The sequence below is a fragment of the Etheostoma spectabile genome, chromosome 1 (assembly GCF_008692095.1).
Source record: "Etheostoma spectabile isolate EspeVRDwgs_2016 chromosome 1, UIUC_Espe_1.0, whole genome shotgun sequence".
Classification (NCBI taxonomy): domain Eukaryota; kingdom Metazoa; phylum Chordata; class Actinopteri; order Perciformes; family Percidae; genus Etheostoma; species Etheostoma spectabile.
In genome coordinates, this window is record NC_045733.1 from 27,570,294 (window position 1) to 27,585,524 (window position 15,231).

At 39.9% G+C, this 15,231-nt stretch overlaps 1 protein-coding gene across 2 annotated transcripts in view; it reads right to left on the reverse strand.

The window, feature by feature from the left end:
* Positions 1–15,231, reverse strand: part of chst8 (carbohydrate (N-acetylgalactosamine 4-0) sulfotransferase 8) — a 167,844-nt gene that overhangs the window by 112,286 nt on the left and 40,327 nt on the right. For both annotated transcript variants that reach the window (XM_032517112.1, XM_032517121.1), the window contains exon 2: positions 13,105–13,295. In XM_032517112.1, the coding sequence (XP_032373003.1) occupies positions 13,105–13,264 (160 nt within the window). In that variant the 5' untranslated portion in view covers positions 13,265–13,295. The remainder of the gene's footprint in view (positions 1–13,104; positions 13,296–15,231) is intronic.

Here is a 15,231-nt window from a genome sequence, read left to right on the forward strand (position 1 = left end):
AACAATAGTGTTCAGATGAAAGCTTTTCCTTAACTGAAGTTACTGCAAAAACACCATGCTAATGTGAAACAAACTACACGGAGGAGAGCAGAGTGTAGACGTTTTATCAGGAACGGCAGGTTCCAGATGCCAAGGTTCCACAAAAAAAAACATAACATTTCTTTTGTTACATTTCAACCTTGATATGGCAGCTGGTCATAAAGCTGCCTTTTGTCCAGCTCTTCTACAGCGGTCTATTCATGGCACTGTAGATATACTTTATTTTAGTGACTCAAATATTTTGCAGTGGAAATCTGAAAGCCAATTGTGTATGAACAAATATTTAAACAAAGAAGCACAATCAAAAGCGTAGATAGGCAAAACTCATGAATGTGCTTTAAAGAGTTCACCAAAATGTAGAAGCAGTTTATATTTTTCAATAAAATATTTGAGCCTTGGGTGTCTCATTGTTATGATTGGGAGAGAGTCACTTAATACTCACAAATATTAACTGACCTGTGTAACAGAATACTAAAATATAAAGTTTTGTTGTGCTTACAATAACCCATCTTGCATAATCTTCCCATCCTGAGCGGATAACAACCTTGAACATTGGCATTTAGTATCGCTGCTTTGTTTTGAAGGCACAAGATGTCGCCTTGGTAAGAACTCTGGTTATATAACCTCCCTCTCTCCTCCCACTCTCCCGCTGTATGTCTCTTCCTGTCTATGAGGTACGCAGCATCTCAAACCGACTGAAGAAAGCTGCTTTAAAGCCCCAAACTTACAAGTGTTTTTATTGTTCGGAATACTTGAGACAAGGCTTTTTGCTTTTCTGATGTATTTGCAGTGGTGAAGAGAAGCTTTCTGAAAGGAACATTACGTTTCATATGAACAGACTTGTACAAAGGCAGTGATTCTTGAAAGAAATCATACGGCTTAGGCAACACATCAGAGCTGTCTGATGAAATCAATTCCACAGACATAGGAGTAGATTATATCCCCACCAACTTTTAGTAAGGCTGAAATATTACTACCAACATACACAATACTCCAAAGACTTGAGTAAACGTTCACTGTATGACCAATCTGTTGAATTACTTCTGTCTTTCTACTTACTATGGAGAGAGGTACGACACAGTATCTTTTGTCACAAGATTTAATTAAGGCTAGATTTTTTTTTAAATTTATGAATGGTTGCTTAACACTTTTCAACAGTTGTCTCTTTGACAAAAGCTGACATATCACACCTTGACTCATATCCATTTTTTTTGCAACATCAGGCCAAAGCAGAAAGATAGAGGAACTGTTTATGCGGAGCGACTTCTCTAAAGGCTGCGGTCTTAAGAATTAAATAATAAATGAAATGTAAAAATGAATCCCTAAGTTGGTGACTCATGACTGTCTACAACCTCCCAGGGTCAGCGGCTTCTTACTTCACATTTTAGTATTGTTTAAACTGTTTTACCAGGGATAACCTCTTTAATCACAGCATACTTATGTCCTTGAAGCCAGCATCAATTTATTTCCTGTGGTACATTCTTTTCCGTAGCAAAATAATTAGCAAGATATTTATTGTATTACTATGGATCAGATAAACATTTGCAATTATTTGCAAAAAAATTTTGTTCATTAAGATATTTGTTAAAATTTGCAACGTGCATTAATATAACAGTCAAATCATGCTTAACTACATGACCAACGTTAATGCACACTGTAAATATATGAAAGTGAAGATTAAGCTATTTTTTTATATTAAGTATGCAAATGCAACTTTATCCGGCAAGTCACAATATAACCAAGGCTCTGTAGTGCATTGCTCGATTCATTGATTCTGGAAGTGTGTTTCAAACCTTACCAACTGAAAACTAACTGGTATATTTACTACTACTACTACTACTATTACTACTACTACTACTGATTAACATCAGTTCCTCTCATTCAAGCTCACTGGTTTTGGGCTACTATATCAAAGAAAAGAAACATTAACAGACAAAAGGTTTTTTATATGTGACTTCAGGTGTCATGCTGCCGTTATCAAGCAGTTTTTTATAACCTGTCCAGTCCTGATTAATTGGTGCTCCAACGGAAACAGACACCTCTTGTTGCCTTAAGATTCAGTTTCACACTGATAGCAGAATGACTCCAGACACTGACATACAGGATAATGTCATAGTGAGCAAGAAGCCAACTACAGATGAAGTAGAGGTTGTGTCTCAGTTGGCGTTTTAGTGCTTCTGGTCAGTCAGAACTCAAAGCCTCGCTCTGTAACTGATATGTTATCTATTTAAGTGGGAGTGGCAGGAAAGGCACATAAGCAGATGTGACATCTTAACAGATGTATTTTTGAAATCACTATTAGTTTGCATTGCTGTTGCAGATGGGCTCCATCCTTAAATAGATATGGTCAGTCATCCAAAACAATCAGATATGGGCAGAAGAATGAAATTTGCCGCATGACTGCTACTGTGAACTCAGCCTTTGTTATATTCATAATTTTCCAACTGTCTATGTTTATCTGAAACTGTCATCCTAAAGATGAACCTCTTTTGTGTTCACACAGCTACAGAGAGTGAGCCTCAGCTGAGGTTTTTGCAGTGACAGACTGAAAGAATTGAGAGAGAGCATCTGTGATTACAGTCTTCAAAGACAGTTTCAAAAATCAGCCTCACTGTTGGATCCACCTGGTGCTCTAGCCCTGTTCTGTTTCATTTCCTTTGGAGTTTTTAATGTTACCCGGCGTGGAATTATGGAAAAGGGCAACCTGAAAGCCCCCCCGCCACCAGCAGGACGGCCAAGCCATGTTTTGCTGCTCGGTAGGGTTTCTAACCCTGTCTGCATGTCAGTGGCTCAAAAGATGCATCTTCAAATCAGCCGAGTTGAAAGAAAGATCAGAGCACGTTTCTATTTTCTATTTTGGTTTCAATCAACGTCCTCCCACTCTTCCTCTCATCCATACTTGCATACTTTATGGTGGCTTTTGGTTATGGTTTCATATTTCATGGTCTTCTGGATAGCACAAGATCAGCTATTTAGATTTTTTTTTTTGTTTTTTTTTACTTTTGAGATTGAAGAACAGTTCAGTGGAGAGTTTTGCAGTAATGTGATTTGTGGCTGTACACACCCATTCCCATCTGTCACAGAAGGTAGACTTTCTCTGACAACCCCAAAAAAGAAACAAAAAAAATGTTTGTGCATGCTTTTCACCCTTTCACATTTGTTAACAGTTTATGTAAAAAGATTTTTTCAAGCAACACTTATTTATTTAAGCTTGACCCAAGTGTCTAAAAGTGCATTTTATTTTTTACACTAAACTCTGCTGGAGCTGGAATATGAAAAATAAAAATCTATTTGTATAGATTGGCATATAGAATCCATTGCCGAGCAGGATCAGATGGCAGGGAAAACAGATTATGTTGCAGGGCTCCCGTGGCATCACCCCAGGCATTAATGTTAATGGAAAACCACATGACCTTCCAGTTGCCTCTGAGCCGCTCCATTTTAAATCCAATTGAAATGGCCCAAGTCTAGAAGGGGCTGTAGAGACAGTGATGCAGGCACCTGATACCCATGAATGAGAATAGTCGGCCTATTTTATTTTTTTATTTTCAGTGAATCCTAGAGGCCTCCCAGTTAGGTTTCCTCTGCTCCCTGAGATGAACAGAGGAAAGCACAGCCAAATGTAGAACTAGTGTTGCCACAGTAAAATACTTGCTGGGATACCCATGCCCCATGCTGGTCATCATGTCATCACAACACTGAGCGCGATGGCAAAGCTCAGCTTGCGCTGCTTTATGTTATGGTTGGTGTATTTGTTTAATTTACTATTTTTCTATTTCAGTTTGCTGTTGGCCTGGGGCCTGTTGCACAAAAGTAGAATGAAGATATAACCAGGATAACTTGAATATCCAAGCTTAATCCCTTATCCTGGTTTCGTGCAACAGGCCCCGGCCCTGTTTGTCCCTGCTGTTTTCTATTTTCAACACTCTCCCTTCTGCTGAAGCCAGCTGACCACGCACACCCGAGTCTCATCTACAATCACCTGCTCCCGCCACTCACACCTGCCTGCCATCTCCAATCAACAACAGTACTTCAACCCCGGCTCTTCAGACCATCTTTGCTTGATCGCTGCTCCAGTCCCTCTGGTGAAACTTGCTACAAACCTCTTACTTCTCGAACATTTTGTTGCTCTGTGTTTCATGTTTTCTTCCCCGCAGTCATCACCTCCACTCCCGTACCGTCTCCGGTCAGCTGGCTTCTCCTCTCAGTCCCCCCTCCCATGGTGTCCTGATCCAGCCTGTCTCTGTCTCAGCTCCCAGTTCCTGTGTCTCCTCCTCGGCTCCAGCTCTCCCATGCTTCCTCTCCCGTGTCTCCTCCTTGGCTCCCCGCTCCCCCGAGTGTCCTCACTCCCCGAGACTTCCCCAGCCTCCTGTCCTCTGCGTCCCGGTCACTGGTGTCTGCCTCCCGGATTCCCTTGTCCCTCTTTTAAATAATAAATCTTTTTTATTTTTGGTGAGCCGTGCGTTTGAGTCGTTTATGTTCTTCCTATAACACTTTATCATTTTGATCAATGTATGTTGTTCTTATGCTCAAAGAAACATGATACCCCTTGTTTTCAAGTTTGGCTGAAAATCACTGTGATGGAGTTGGCTTTGCCAAGAATTGCTTTCCAATGATCTTCCTGCTCTGGGAGGAATGGAGGGGATAGTGCCAGCACAACAGAAACAAGCTTTGTGAAAGGAATGGAAAAACAGGATGGAATAATATTTCTGTTTTTTTCCACAAACATCCAGTGGAGGATTCACATTCAAATACTGCACCACCGCCTGAGGGTCATCGGCACAATTTAATTACATTAAGAGAGAGCTAAATTGGACTTTGCAAACAGACAGGGCTTAAGGGATTACTAGACCTCTGACGGAGAGATCAAATTTTACCTTCAAGCATGACACAATATGCCTGATTCCTGACGGTCTCCATGTGGAAAGAGAATAGGAAGAGGAGTTGGAGGGTTCTGCCAACAGTGGACTGCCAGATGACTAATTTTATTACATATTTTTATTTATTGTATTTGAAATGGCCTGCATGAAAAGCATAGTGTTTCAGGATTATCATTATCCCAGCCAAAAACAGAAGCATTTAAAGACATTGTTTATCTCGATTGCTTTACCTCCTCTGTTCCCCAGTATCTCCCAACTGCAAACCTTTCCGGCAATGCTTTGTCTGCATATCTAACAGTTTATACTATTTATTCTTCAGTGATTTATTGAACACTTTGCTTACTCTGCAGCTGCCAGCTTATTGTGTGGCATGCTGCCTAAATGTTTTATCACTCAAAATGGACCTTTTATCTTTCCTTTTTTCTAGTAGCAGTACTCTACTAGTAATAGTAGTAGTAGTAGTAGTAGTACTAGACTTGACTGGATTTTATCATGGTCTTAAATGTGACATGGCATTCAAAGGAAAGCAGTGTTGTGCTAAGTTTGTATACTACATCTATGGAAAGTCAGTCAATGGAGTCAAACATTTTCAGACAATGGTCTTTTACTGTGCCATCCGTCTTCAACAGTTGCATATGTCACCCACATTAGACAAAACATGAAATCACAGGTACTGTTTTGATGACATTTTCTCTGCTAGATTTTTTTTGTAGGTAGCCAGGTAGCCTACTGAATAGTGAAAACACAGGAAGTAAAAACAATCCACAGACCAGGCCACTTGTGACAGCAGAAACAAGCTGTAAACTGGTATGACTACCTGCTCAGCATAGGCGGCGCCAGGGAAGTGCTTGGGGGATTCCAACAGCACCCCCCTAGCACCCACAAGAGATTGCTGTGGTTCCTTAATATAAATACCATAATTTATGTTTGAAAAATGAACAAATGCATAAACAAACCAATTATTTTTAAGAGTAAAAACATAAACACCACCGCAGGTAATTCCATTTGGCCAATGGGTCCAACACACAATAAACCTTACTTCTGCAGTAATGTACGGTATTTACACAGAAGAACAATAGTACAATATTTATTAGCCGTTAGGATTAGCAAAGTGAGCGTAACGTTAGCAATGGATTGGTTTTACTTTCTAAACGTCAACGTGTGGAGACTTTATCAAAACCTGTGAATGAGATTTAGAGATATGGTGAACCTGTCACCAACCAGGACAAAGAAAAGCAGAAGAAGAAAGATGACCTGACCATGGCCGTAAATTCTGCAGAGGATCAAATCGTTACAAGGACAGGAACGTTACATTGCTGTAAATAAAATTAGACCAGGGGATCGCACAGCGAGGCCACACACAGTGGGTGATGAGTCATCTAATAAGGGTCCATGTAAAAACTTTGCTCTTATCTCTGTCTTGTAGTACATGAACAAAACTGTGAATCAATGGATCAATGAATTCAAAGTTATACAGCGCACTCGACATGGGTTTATTTTTAGCCCAAAAAGTGTTTGAAGTTTCAGCCGTTCGCCCTCAGTGCCTTATTTAGGTATATTAAGTCATTGCAGATATGAATACACAATTTCATTACTGTCAGTGTTTCACACTGTGTGTGTGTGTGTTGTATTGGCCTGCTGCATTACTCTTCTGAGAAACTGTATGAAAGCTGCAATAATGATTGTGTAAACCCAGCTTGTTGGCTGGTATTTGAAATATGTTTCGGTGGGCTAATCTGAGTTTTATGGTGCTGTTGTATTGGAAACTTTTGTGCACAAAAAAACATGAATCAATCTCTCTCTCTCCCTCTCATTCGCTCGCTTAGTAGCCTAAACCGTGGCGGAGGTGGGTGTGTATCTGAGCGTGTGTTTGTAAGCTATGTGTGTCAAGGGAAAATCTAAATTTCAAAGCACCCTTACTGAAACATCGATCAACCCCATAGCACCAGCAAAAGAACATCTCTGGCGTGCCACTGCTGTTTAGCAAACAGTTGCTCATTGAGCAGATACAGAGCTACATTAGCATTCATTTGTAGTTGTGTTCCATGGCCACCTGGTGAATGTAAGTCCAATATCCCCTTCTTTTAGCTCTGAGAGAAAAATACATGTCTCTATAGCTGCTAAATGCTCCACTGTGTTTTACCAGCTAATGGCTAACTGCCTGTTGTCTTGTGTTGGCCAAGTATCATTCATTGGGATGTTATTGCTTTTTCGCTGAACAGCTGTCTGCTGTTGCAGAATAAATAACAGTATGGGACAATGAGAGTGAAAAAATTAAGTAAAGGTTGCTGGCTTGAAAACCCAAGCAATGACCTGAAAGAAGTTTAAACATAGACCTGAGGGGAAATGCAGAGTCTGGTGATAATTCTGACTGACTTCTCTCATTTTACACACAGTGATCCACTGTTGTTGTTTTTTTTATTTTTTAAACAATCATTTGTTCTTTGAATAATGGTTACAAAAGCAAACCAGGATAGGTAGGACAATCTGATAAAGAAAAACTTCTAATGATCAGTTATATGAGAATATTATCTCATCCTATCACACCTGACTGGAATCTTCCACGGCTATCAGCAACTAAATTTTCGTTTTTGCTGAGACTTGTTATTATTACAGACATTAATTCGGTTTCCACACCCTTTATTTCATTAGGCAGGTGTTACGGCTCTATACATGCAAGTATAGCAACATGGAGGGATGAGTTAAAAAATGCAAAAAAATGCAAAAGTCATTTCTTTAATTGGGCATATTTATTTCAAAATCTCAACTGAGGACCATCAAAATATCAGAATTGTTTTTTTTCCCCCTTTAAACAAACATGTTTTAACAAGCTACGTCTTTCAAGGCTGTGCTATTAAATAACTTATGCATTCTAAAAATGCATAACAAGTGTTACAAAATACAAAACAAGGTACATACAGAGCAAGAAACCACTTTCCTACTTAGTTGTTCACATTCAGTGCGCTTACAAGCACAGTGGTATTTAGCAGGGTTGTGCCAGTTCTCCTTGTATAGTCCAGGACAGTAGGTGGCACTCTGCCAACATACTGTCTTTTTCTTCTGGTTGACCTATGTAAAAATAACACCAAATGGCCACTAAATTAGTAAAAATGTGTAATGTTTTATATACACTCTCTTGTCACAGCAAAAGCACAGTGTTTTCTAAAGGTGACTGACAACTCTTTGTCTAATTAAATCTGTATAAAGTGTTGGGTGAAGTTAGTAATTAGTTTACTAATTTTAACGTTAGCCAGCGAATGCAGTGGGACCTGCTCAGTCCCTCCACTTTTTTTGGTGAGACACAGTGTTGCCAGCTCCGGAGATGAACATATTGTTCAGCCATCTCAGTCACATTGGGGGGGTAACAAGGAAGAGCGTGCCTGGCGGAGCCCATGGGACGGAGAGGACCAGAAGCTCCGGCATAGCAAGCAGCCATCTACAGGCACTAAACCATGCAGATTCTGGATGAGTCAGTTTAACAAAGCACAAACCCTTCTAGAAGTGAAGTGGAACTTCAAGAATATGTAGTTTTTAGGAGACAGACCTGCTATTATCTTTTTTATAATATGTAATTAAAATGGTATTTACCCCAAATCAAATTAAACAAAAAATTTCATTTATAGAAAAGTCTACGTTTTGTGTGTAGCATGAGCCCCGTTCCCACCACAGAGTCACAGCCAGCTGAGGCCAGCTATGTTACTTAGGGTAATACAGGCTACTATTGTTAAAGGCACTTAACAAATGGCATGTTATTATCACTTACACTGACATTCATGCACTTGCTTGCTAGAAAACACACAGATTTAACCTGATACACATGCAAAGTGGCAATATAAAAGTTTTTAAGGTGACACGCAGGGCGGCCTTCCACTCACCAGAGAGGTCGGTCCTCACTGCCCAGAGGTTTACATTTCTGCAGACAATTTATATGAACTGCCAGCTCTTCAGAGCTCATCCTGCTGCAGTATCTCCAATTGTCCTTAAACAATTACTTGGGAGAGATCGGGGGGTGGGGGGGGGGTTAAACTGCAGTTTTCTCAGCTTCCATTGTGCAGGTCATCTAAACCATGGGATACAAAGCTCTCACACGCACTGCAAGCCAAATAAAGAGGTGGAGAAGGAGAGGGAGGCAGATAAAAGCTGACACCAAATGTATTATAGCTCAGCTCTATTAGATATGAGCTTCTGCTCGGGTGAAGCACCATAGCTTAAGGCACAGATACTGCTTGCTCATTATGCTTTAGCGAGGGGGCTGGGATGACTGTGTTCTGTATACAGCACACAGTCTCATGCATGATTTAGTAAACTATAATTCTTACTTCAATATTCAAGTAGCTATACAGTACAGCAGACAAGAAAAGAAGTACTAAATAAATAAAATAATGTGCTTATGCTGCAAAGGTTATTAGGTAATCAAAAGAGAGAAATAGTCAATGAAACACTGCTATCTCTTTCATTTTCATCACTAATTCAATTTTGGAAAGATGACAAACATATTCTGTATATTTAACTTACTAACTTAGACCTCTGGTTTAACATATTAACAATAAACACACGGACATGTTTAGTTTTCTGTTATGATATCTATTTTAGTGATGATTGGTACTAAGTAATCATACCAGAATGAACACTGCTACAAATAGCAGTTTTCCTAATGACTACTTTGAGATTACCTTGAAAAAAGGCCCAAAAAGTTGTTGAAAGGCTTTAACCTGTATGTTTTTTATAAAACCACAATACTTTTTGCTTGATTGTTTAGTATATAAGGATTTGAGAGGACACCACATCCGTTTTACATGGATCCCCGATGACATTGCCATTTACACTTATTTTATCATAATTTTTAAAGACATCTTTTATAGCTATAGATAGTTAATAAAGTACACCCTTTCTTAATTTAAGTCATTTTTACAATGCATGTTCCCAAACAAATTAATTTGTATAACATCATATTATGTATTATATAACATATTATATTGCATGATAGCATGGCTTACTTCATTGCAATATTAGCACTGTTACCCAGTGTTTTCTGTCTTGTTAAACAGTAACAATATTACCGCACCCTGTAATTATTACATAGATAACAGCTTTTCAATCATAACTATATTTATAGTCTATCATGTATGATATTAAATATCTATAGTAAAATCACACCCATCACACGTTATTATTCCCTTAGTCTCGCTTTGCCAGACCCTCCACACGCTGCGGAGAGGAGGAGGGTCTGGATACTCCACACAGTGCCCTGGTTTAATGGCATTTCTTTAAAGCGGTCATCACAATCGTCATGGGGTGGCGCTAAGCTCAGCTGCAAAATAGTGGTATGAGAGAAAACTCAGATGGGACGGATAGTCTAGCTCGCTGTCTCAATTTACCCTGCAGAGATCTGAGGAGCAGATAACCATAGTCCTCACAAATCCACCAGAGATTAAAAGTCTAAAACAAAGAAAGCGGAAGGAAACGGACATCAGCGAAAATACATGCATCAGGCGGAATTTCCTGCGGCCCCTGAAGCATTCCCGGAAGTGGAACGTCGAGGACATAGACTATGATTCCCTTAACTGGACACCAAAGTTTTGCTCAAGAAGACACACTAGAACACACACTCGGCTGCCAGTTGGAGTGGGAATGTGTGGAGGGTTTAAAAAAGATGAAGACCTATTTGCAAAGCTTTGACAATGACAAACTAACAAAAATAACTTACTCTCTCACTCATCAATCAATCACAACCAATAAAAATCAATATAGAACCATTTTTGGAAAAAGGTAGAGTGCCTGATATAAAATCGACATAGAATATCACATGCATGTCATTTTGCTTTTATCAAAAATAACAGTAATTGTGAATCTTTAATACTGCAGCCCTTGCACAAACTGCTTATTCAGCAACAAACTGGGAAATCAGTGTTTTCTTTGAGAACCACAAACACACTGATCATTTACGGCTTGCTGACTTTTCATAAGTGAAAAATGGAAAAAGAAATTGGGTACCCCTTCATGTTAACCTTATTATGGTTCTTAAGGACGACACAGAATAACCCCAAAATGTTTAGTTTCTGAAAGATGAGGTGAATTATCACCAATGAGTCCCTGCTGTGTATAAAAAAAATAAGCGTCTAGTCCAACAACAGCAGCAACATGCAACTAATCCTGCTCTCATTTAGGTGGAAAGTGTAGTACAAGCCAAAGAGGCGCATAGGCACGTTGCTGATCTCTTGTTTCTGAGACATGAAGCAGCTTAGTTTTACACGCTCAGGACACACTTCTATCACGGCTGCTTAAACCCCAATCTCCTTAATGCTGAGTGCCAAGCAGAAGCACATTGGGTCCCTCAATGAGGACAAAGGTTTGATTCATTTGGAAATTGAATGTACGGCCTTGCTCTATCTCGGTGGAAACTCTGACCGCCAGGCTGTGGCGGTTGAAGCTGTGGCTGAGGATATTGCTCAGGCTAAGATTGCATGTGTGTGTTTGTTGGGTGTGTTTGTATCTATGCGATGGATAGGGTTAAAGACGCTCTACTGTGACTTCTCTTTACTACTCCACAGTGATATGTGACAGACTAAGTCAAGAATAGCGTCACTGTAACCCTCAACCAGCACAACAATTCACTGCGCATCCACACACACAACACCAAGTTAGTGTTACACCCATTGTAATCTAATGTGCCACAGCCATAATCATTCCAACCGAAGCACTGCCATGGATACAGCCACTATCAATGGAATGAACGGCCAACACTATGTCGTCCCATGTCTATAGTCACAGCAACAGTGTCAATCAGCCACGTCAGCAGCCGTTCTTAACACAGTGTGGAGAACTAAGTTAAGCTGCGAAAAATCTCACGTCTGGTCTGAACTCGTGTATGCGAGTAAGTTTTCGAGTTAGTGTGGACTTGCGGTGCAGCATGTAACAGGAGAAGGAGAAGTCATCAGTTGATTATTTATCCGCAACGGCAGATCTGGTGCTTTTAGAAGACCTCTATGAGCCGAGAGGAAAACAGGGTACCATAAATGTAGTGACAGAGTCAGCTGACCCAATGCCCAGAGAGGAGTGTCCAGCACAGCCCCAACTGGAGACTTTATGAAGGAGACAGGATGTACATGCACTCTCCCTCACAGCTTACGGTTGCCAGGCTCTGACGCATGAAAAAAAACATGTGTAAAAAAAAAAAAACACTGCAAAAACTCTGATACTGTGTTTATTTAAATTTAGGTACACCTAAGAGATTGCAATATAAGCCTGTATATTACTATTAGGACTATAGCATACATATGTCAATGATAAATTAAATAGCCTTCAGCTGGAGTCCACGGCAACATTGTTGACTGCATCACAGATCACTTTCCCTTCTGCATACTTTTTTTTCGTAAAACCTTTATTAAAGTTTTTCTAGTTCTACAGCCTTCAATACCAGTTTTCAGGCTGCCAAATATTACAAACGTTAGTGCAAATGAACCGGAGATATATACAGGTTTCAATGTCTACTTCTGAAAAGTGGCTCTTCTTAGCAGGATTACGTCTCGCCATCTCGTAAAATGTAGGGTCTCAAAACCGAGAAGATATAGGGGCGGGAAATTTAAATTATGATTGTTTCCAGCTTTTGCATTCATCAATGTACGACCATTCCTACGCTCTGATTGGTGTGATACGAACGTTTCATGAAATCCAAGTGAAGCCTATTGTAAGATAATTTCTGCACTCATATCTGCGCATATCTAATTTCTAAATTAGACTGATAAATGAAGGCCATTGTGAGGAAATGCTATAGATAGTGTGAGACAAAGTGTAATGCTTAGTAACACAAAAGTTATTGCAAGGTGACACAAAAGAAGTTCAGACAGACAATTCCTACCAAGACCATTTGGGGGTGGAATTCATCACATCAAAAACCCAAAACACTTCCTACTTCTGAGACCATTCCTATAGTAAAGATGTCAAAATATTGATGACCGTGATAAACGTGCTCAAGCAAACCAATTAACCCTCTGAGACCTAAGGTATAATCAATCACTATATTTCTCATCAGTCTCGCTGCTCTGATGCACCCCCTCATGAAAACTAACGGCAGTGCTTTGCATTTAGTATTGACAGTTATCTGCTCTTCTCTGTTTTAGTTTCCTTCAAAAATATTCTCCACAGTGTAGAAATCTATGCTGTTTTAGGGGAAGTAGAGACTAACCTGGGCCTTGTTGCTGGACCATTTCTGACAGATCTCGCTGGTGGATGAAGAGAACCAGACCTCCAGCAGCGAACAGCAGGAGGAACCAGAGGTAACAGGGCAGCCTCCTTCTCCGTCCACGCAGGGAGTCCACCACCATCTTTAACTTCATCCACAGCATGAGGCACAGTCAGACGACAATGTGATAAATTCTGGAGAAAATCAAAGAAAGCGGGGAAATGGGAAGAGGGAAAGCAAGACAGACAAAAGTGTGGTGAGCAAAACTGTGTGACGGCCTCTGACCGTGTCATAGCTCCTCTGCTGTCTCTTGTGTTTTGGATTTGCAGGTTTGCCTGGGGAACTTGATGTCCTGCACCTGAGCATAAAGCTTTTCAAAGGCTGGCTCCTCCTTCTGTCTCTCTTTGTCTCTCTTACAATCATCATCTACTCTTTCAGGGCTTAACAACATCACACATACATTCAGCATTGCACAAACCATTGACTGTACTGCACTTCACCCTCCTGTTATGTTGCAGATGAAATTGACCCAGTTTAAAAGAATGAAAATGTAGGAAAAATATTCAGCATAAAAGTTAATCAACATCAACATCCACAAAATAAAAATTGTACATGTAACTTATTCAAGGTAGCTTCAATTATCTTTATTACATTGAAGGTAGAGATGGGCAGAATGATCCAGAAGCTACAGAACTTGTTACACTCCCGTGAAGCACACTGTTTCAATAACTATACTATTATAATGCCAGAGTGCCAAAGATGAATTTCCAGTGTTTGTAAATTCAGTGGACAATAAAATTGTTTACCTATCTAACAAACGGGTCAGAGCTTGTATCAAATGAGGATTACCACTTGACTGAAGTGTCTCATTATTTTGAGATAATGATAATTACACTCTGCAGAGTAGGAGGCAAAACAGTTACACAGAGTTTACAGCAGTAACAGTGTGAAGTGTCCGGCAAAGTTAGAAGCAAAATGCAGGTCTTATATTTCTCTTTCTCCAGCAATTGGAGACCTTGTTTCGGAAAGTGCCTAATCTTGGCAAAACAATTAATCTTAACATACAGACAAGTTGGAGCTACTTCTACGTCTTTTCTACATCTGTCCGTCATGCCTCAACGTTTTTTATCTCAGCTGCCAAAAACAACCTGGTGCTGTTGGTCACATAGAAGATGTTCTGACCCCGCACCCTTATCGATAAACATAGCTCGACAACTGTTTCTTTCATTCTTTAAGGCACCAACCTTCAACTGGTAATTTTAAGGACAAACAGCTGTGACTCTCCTTCAGGGAGGACACATACAGAATGAATGAAAATTTAATGAAGTCATACAACCGAAAAGCATAGTAATGAATAATACTGAATAATACATGAATAATACAGAAGGATGTATAAAACCATGCTTAAATGTAATTTCCCCACTAAAGTTTCTCATTTTAAAGACTTGCAGGCTCTTTTTCTCATCACATTGGCAGAATCGAACTTCCAAATACCATCTACGTTTAATGCAGCACTACAATTAACATGCAGGCTTGTTGGTCTTTGATTGCACATGAGACTAAAACTAGTCAAATCAGAGTGGTGTTGTAGTAGTAACTGTAGTAACTGTCGTAAAAGGCTGCTAAATGTTTTGCAAGCCACCATTGCAAAGCAAAAATAGAAAGTTCTCAAAACTTCCTCAGGCTTTATTCGCCAATCACTAGTTTGAACAGTTTTAAATCGTTTTTTTCTTTGTTCACACTCACAATTGTTTGTTCCTTTGTTTACACCCATCATGCCAGACTACTGTTCTTCTTCTACTTCCACTTTAGTTTATTGGTGGGCTAAGGTGCATGTCGCCACCTATTGTACCGGAGTGTGTAATACCATGACTTTAAATAATCATCAACCAAAAGCTTAAAAAAAATGACATTAAATTATATTCTGGAAATTAAAACCCAAACAAAACCCTACTTTGTTTATCCCCTGTCTCTAACAGTCCTTTGATCAGGACTACTGTTTGGAAGCATAGATGTTTTGGGGAGGGGCCAGCCTAGCGATAGGCTCGTTCGAGATGAGTCAGGTCCGCGCAAAATCAATCCCCGGCGATTGCCGCCCATTGCATGCCGGTTAGATTTTTGTCCGACTTG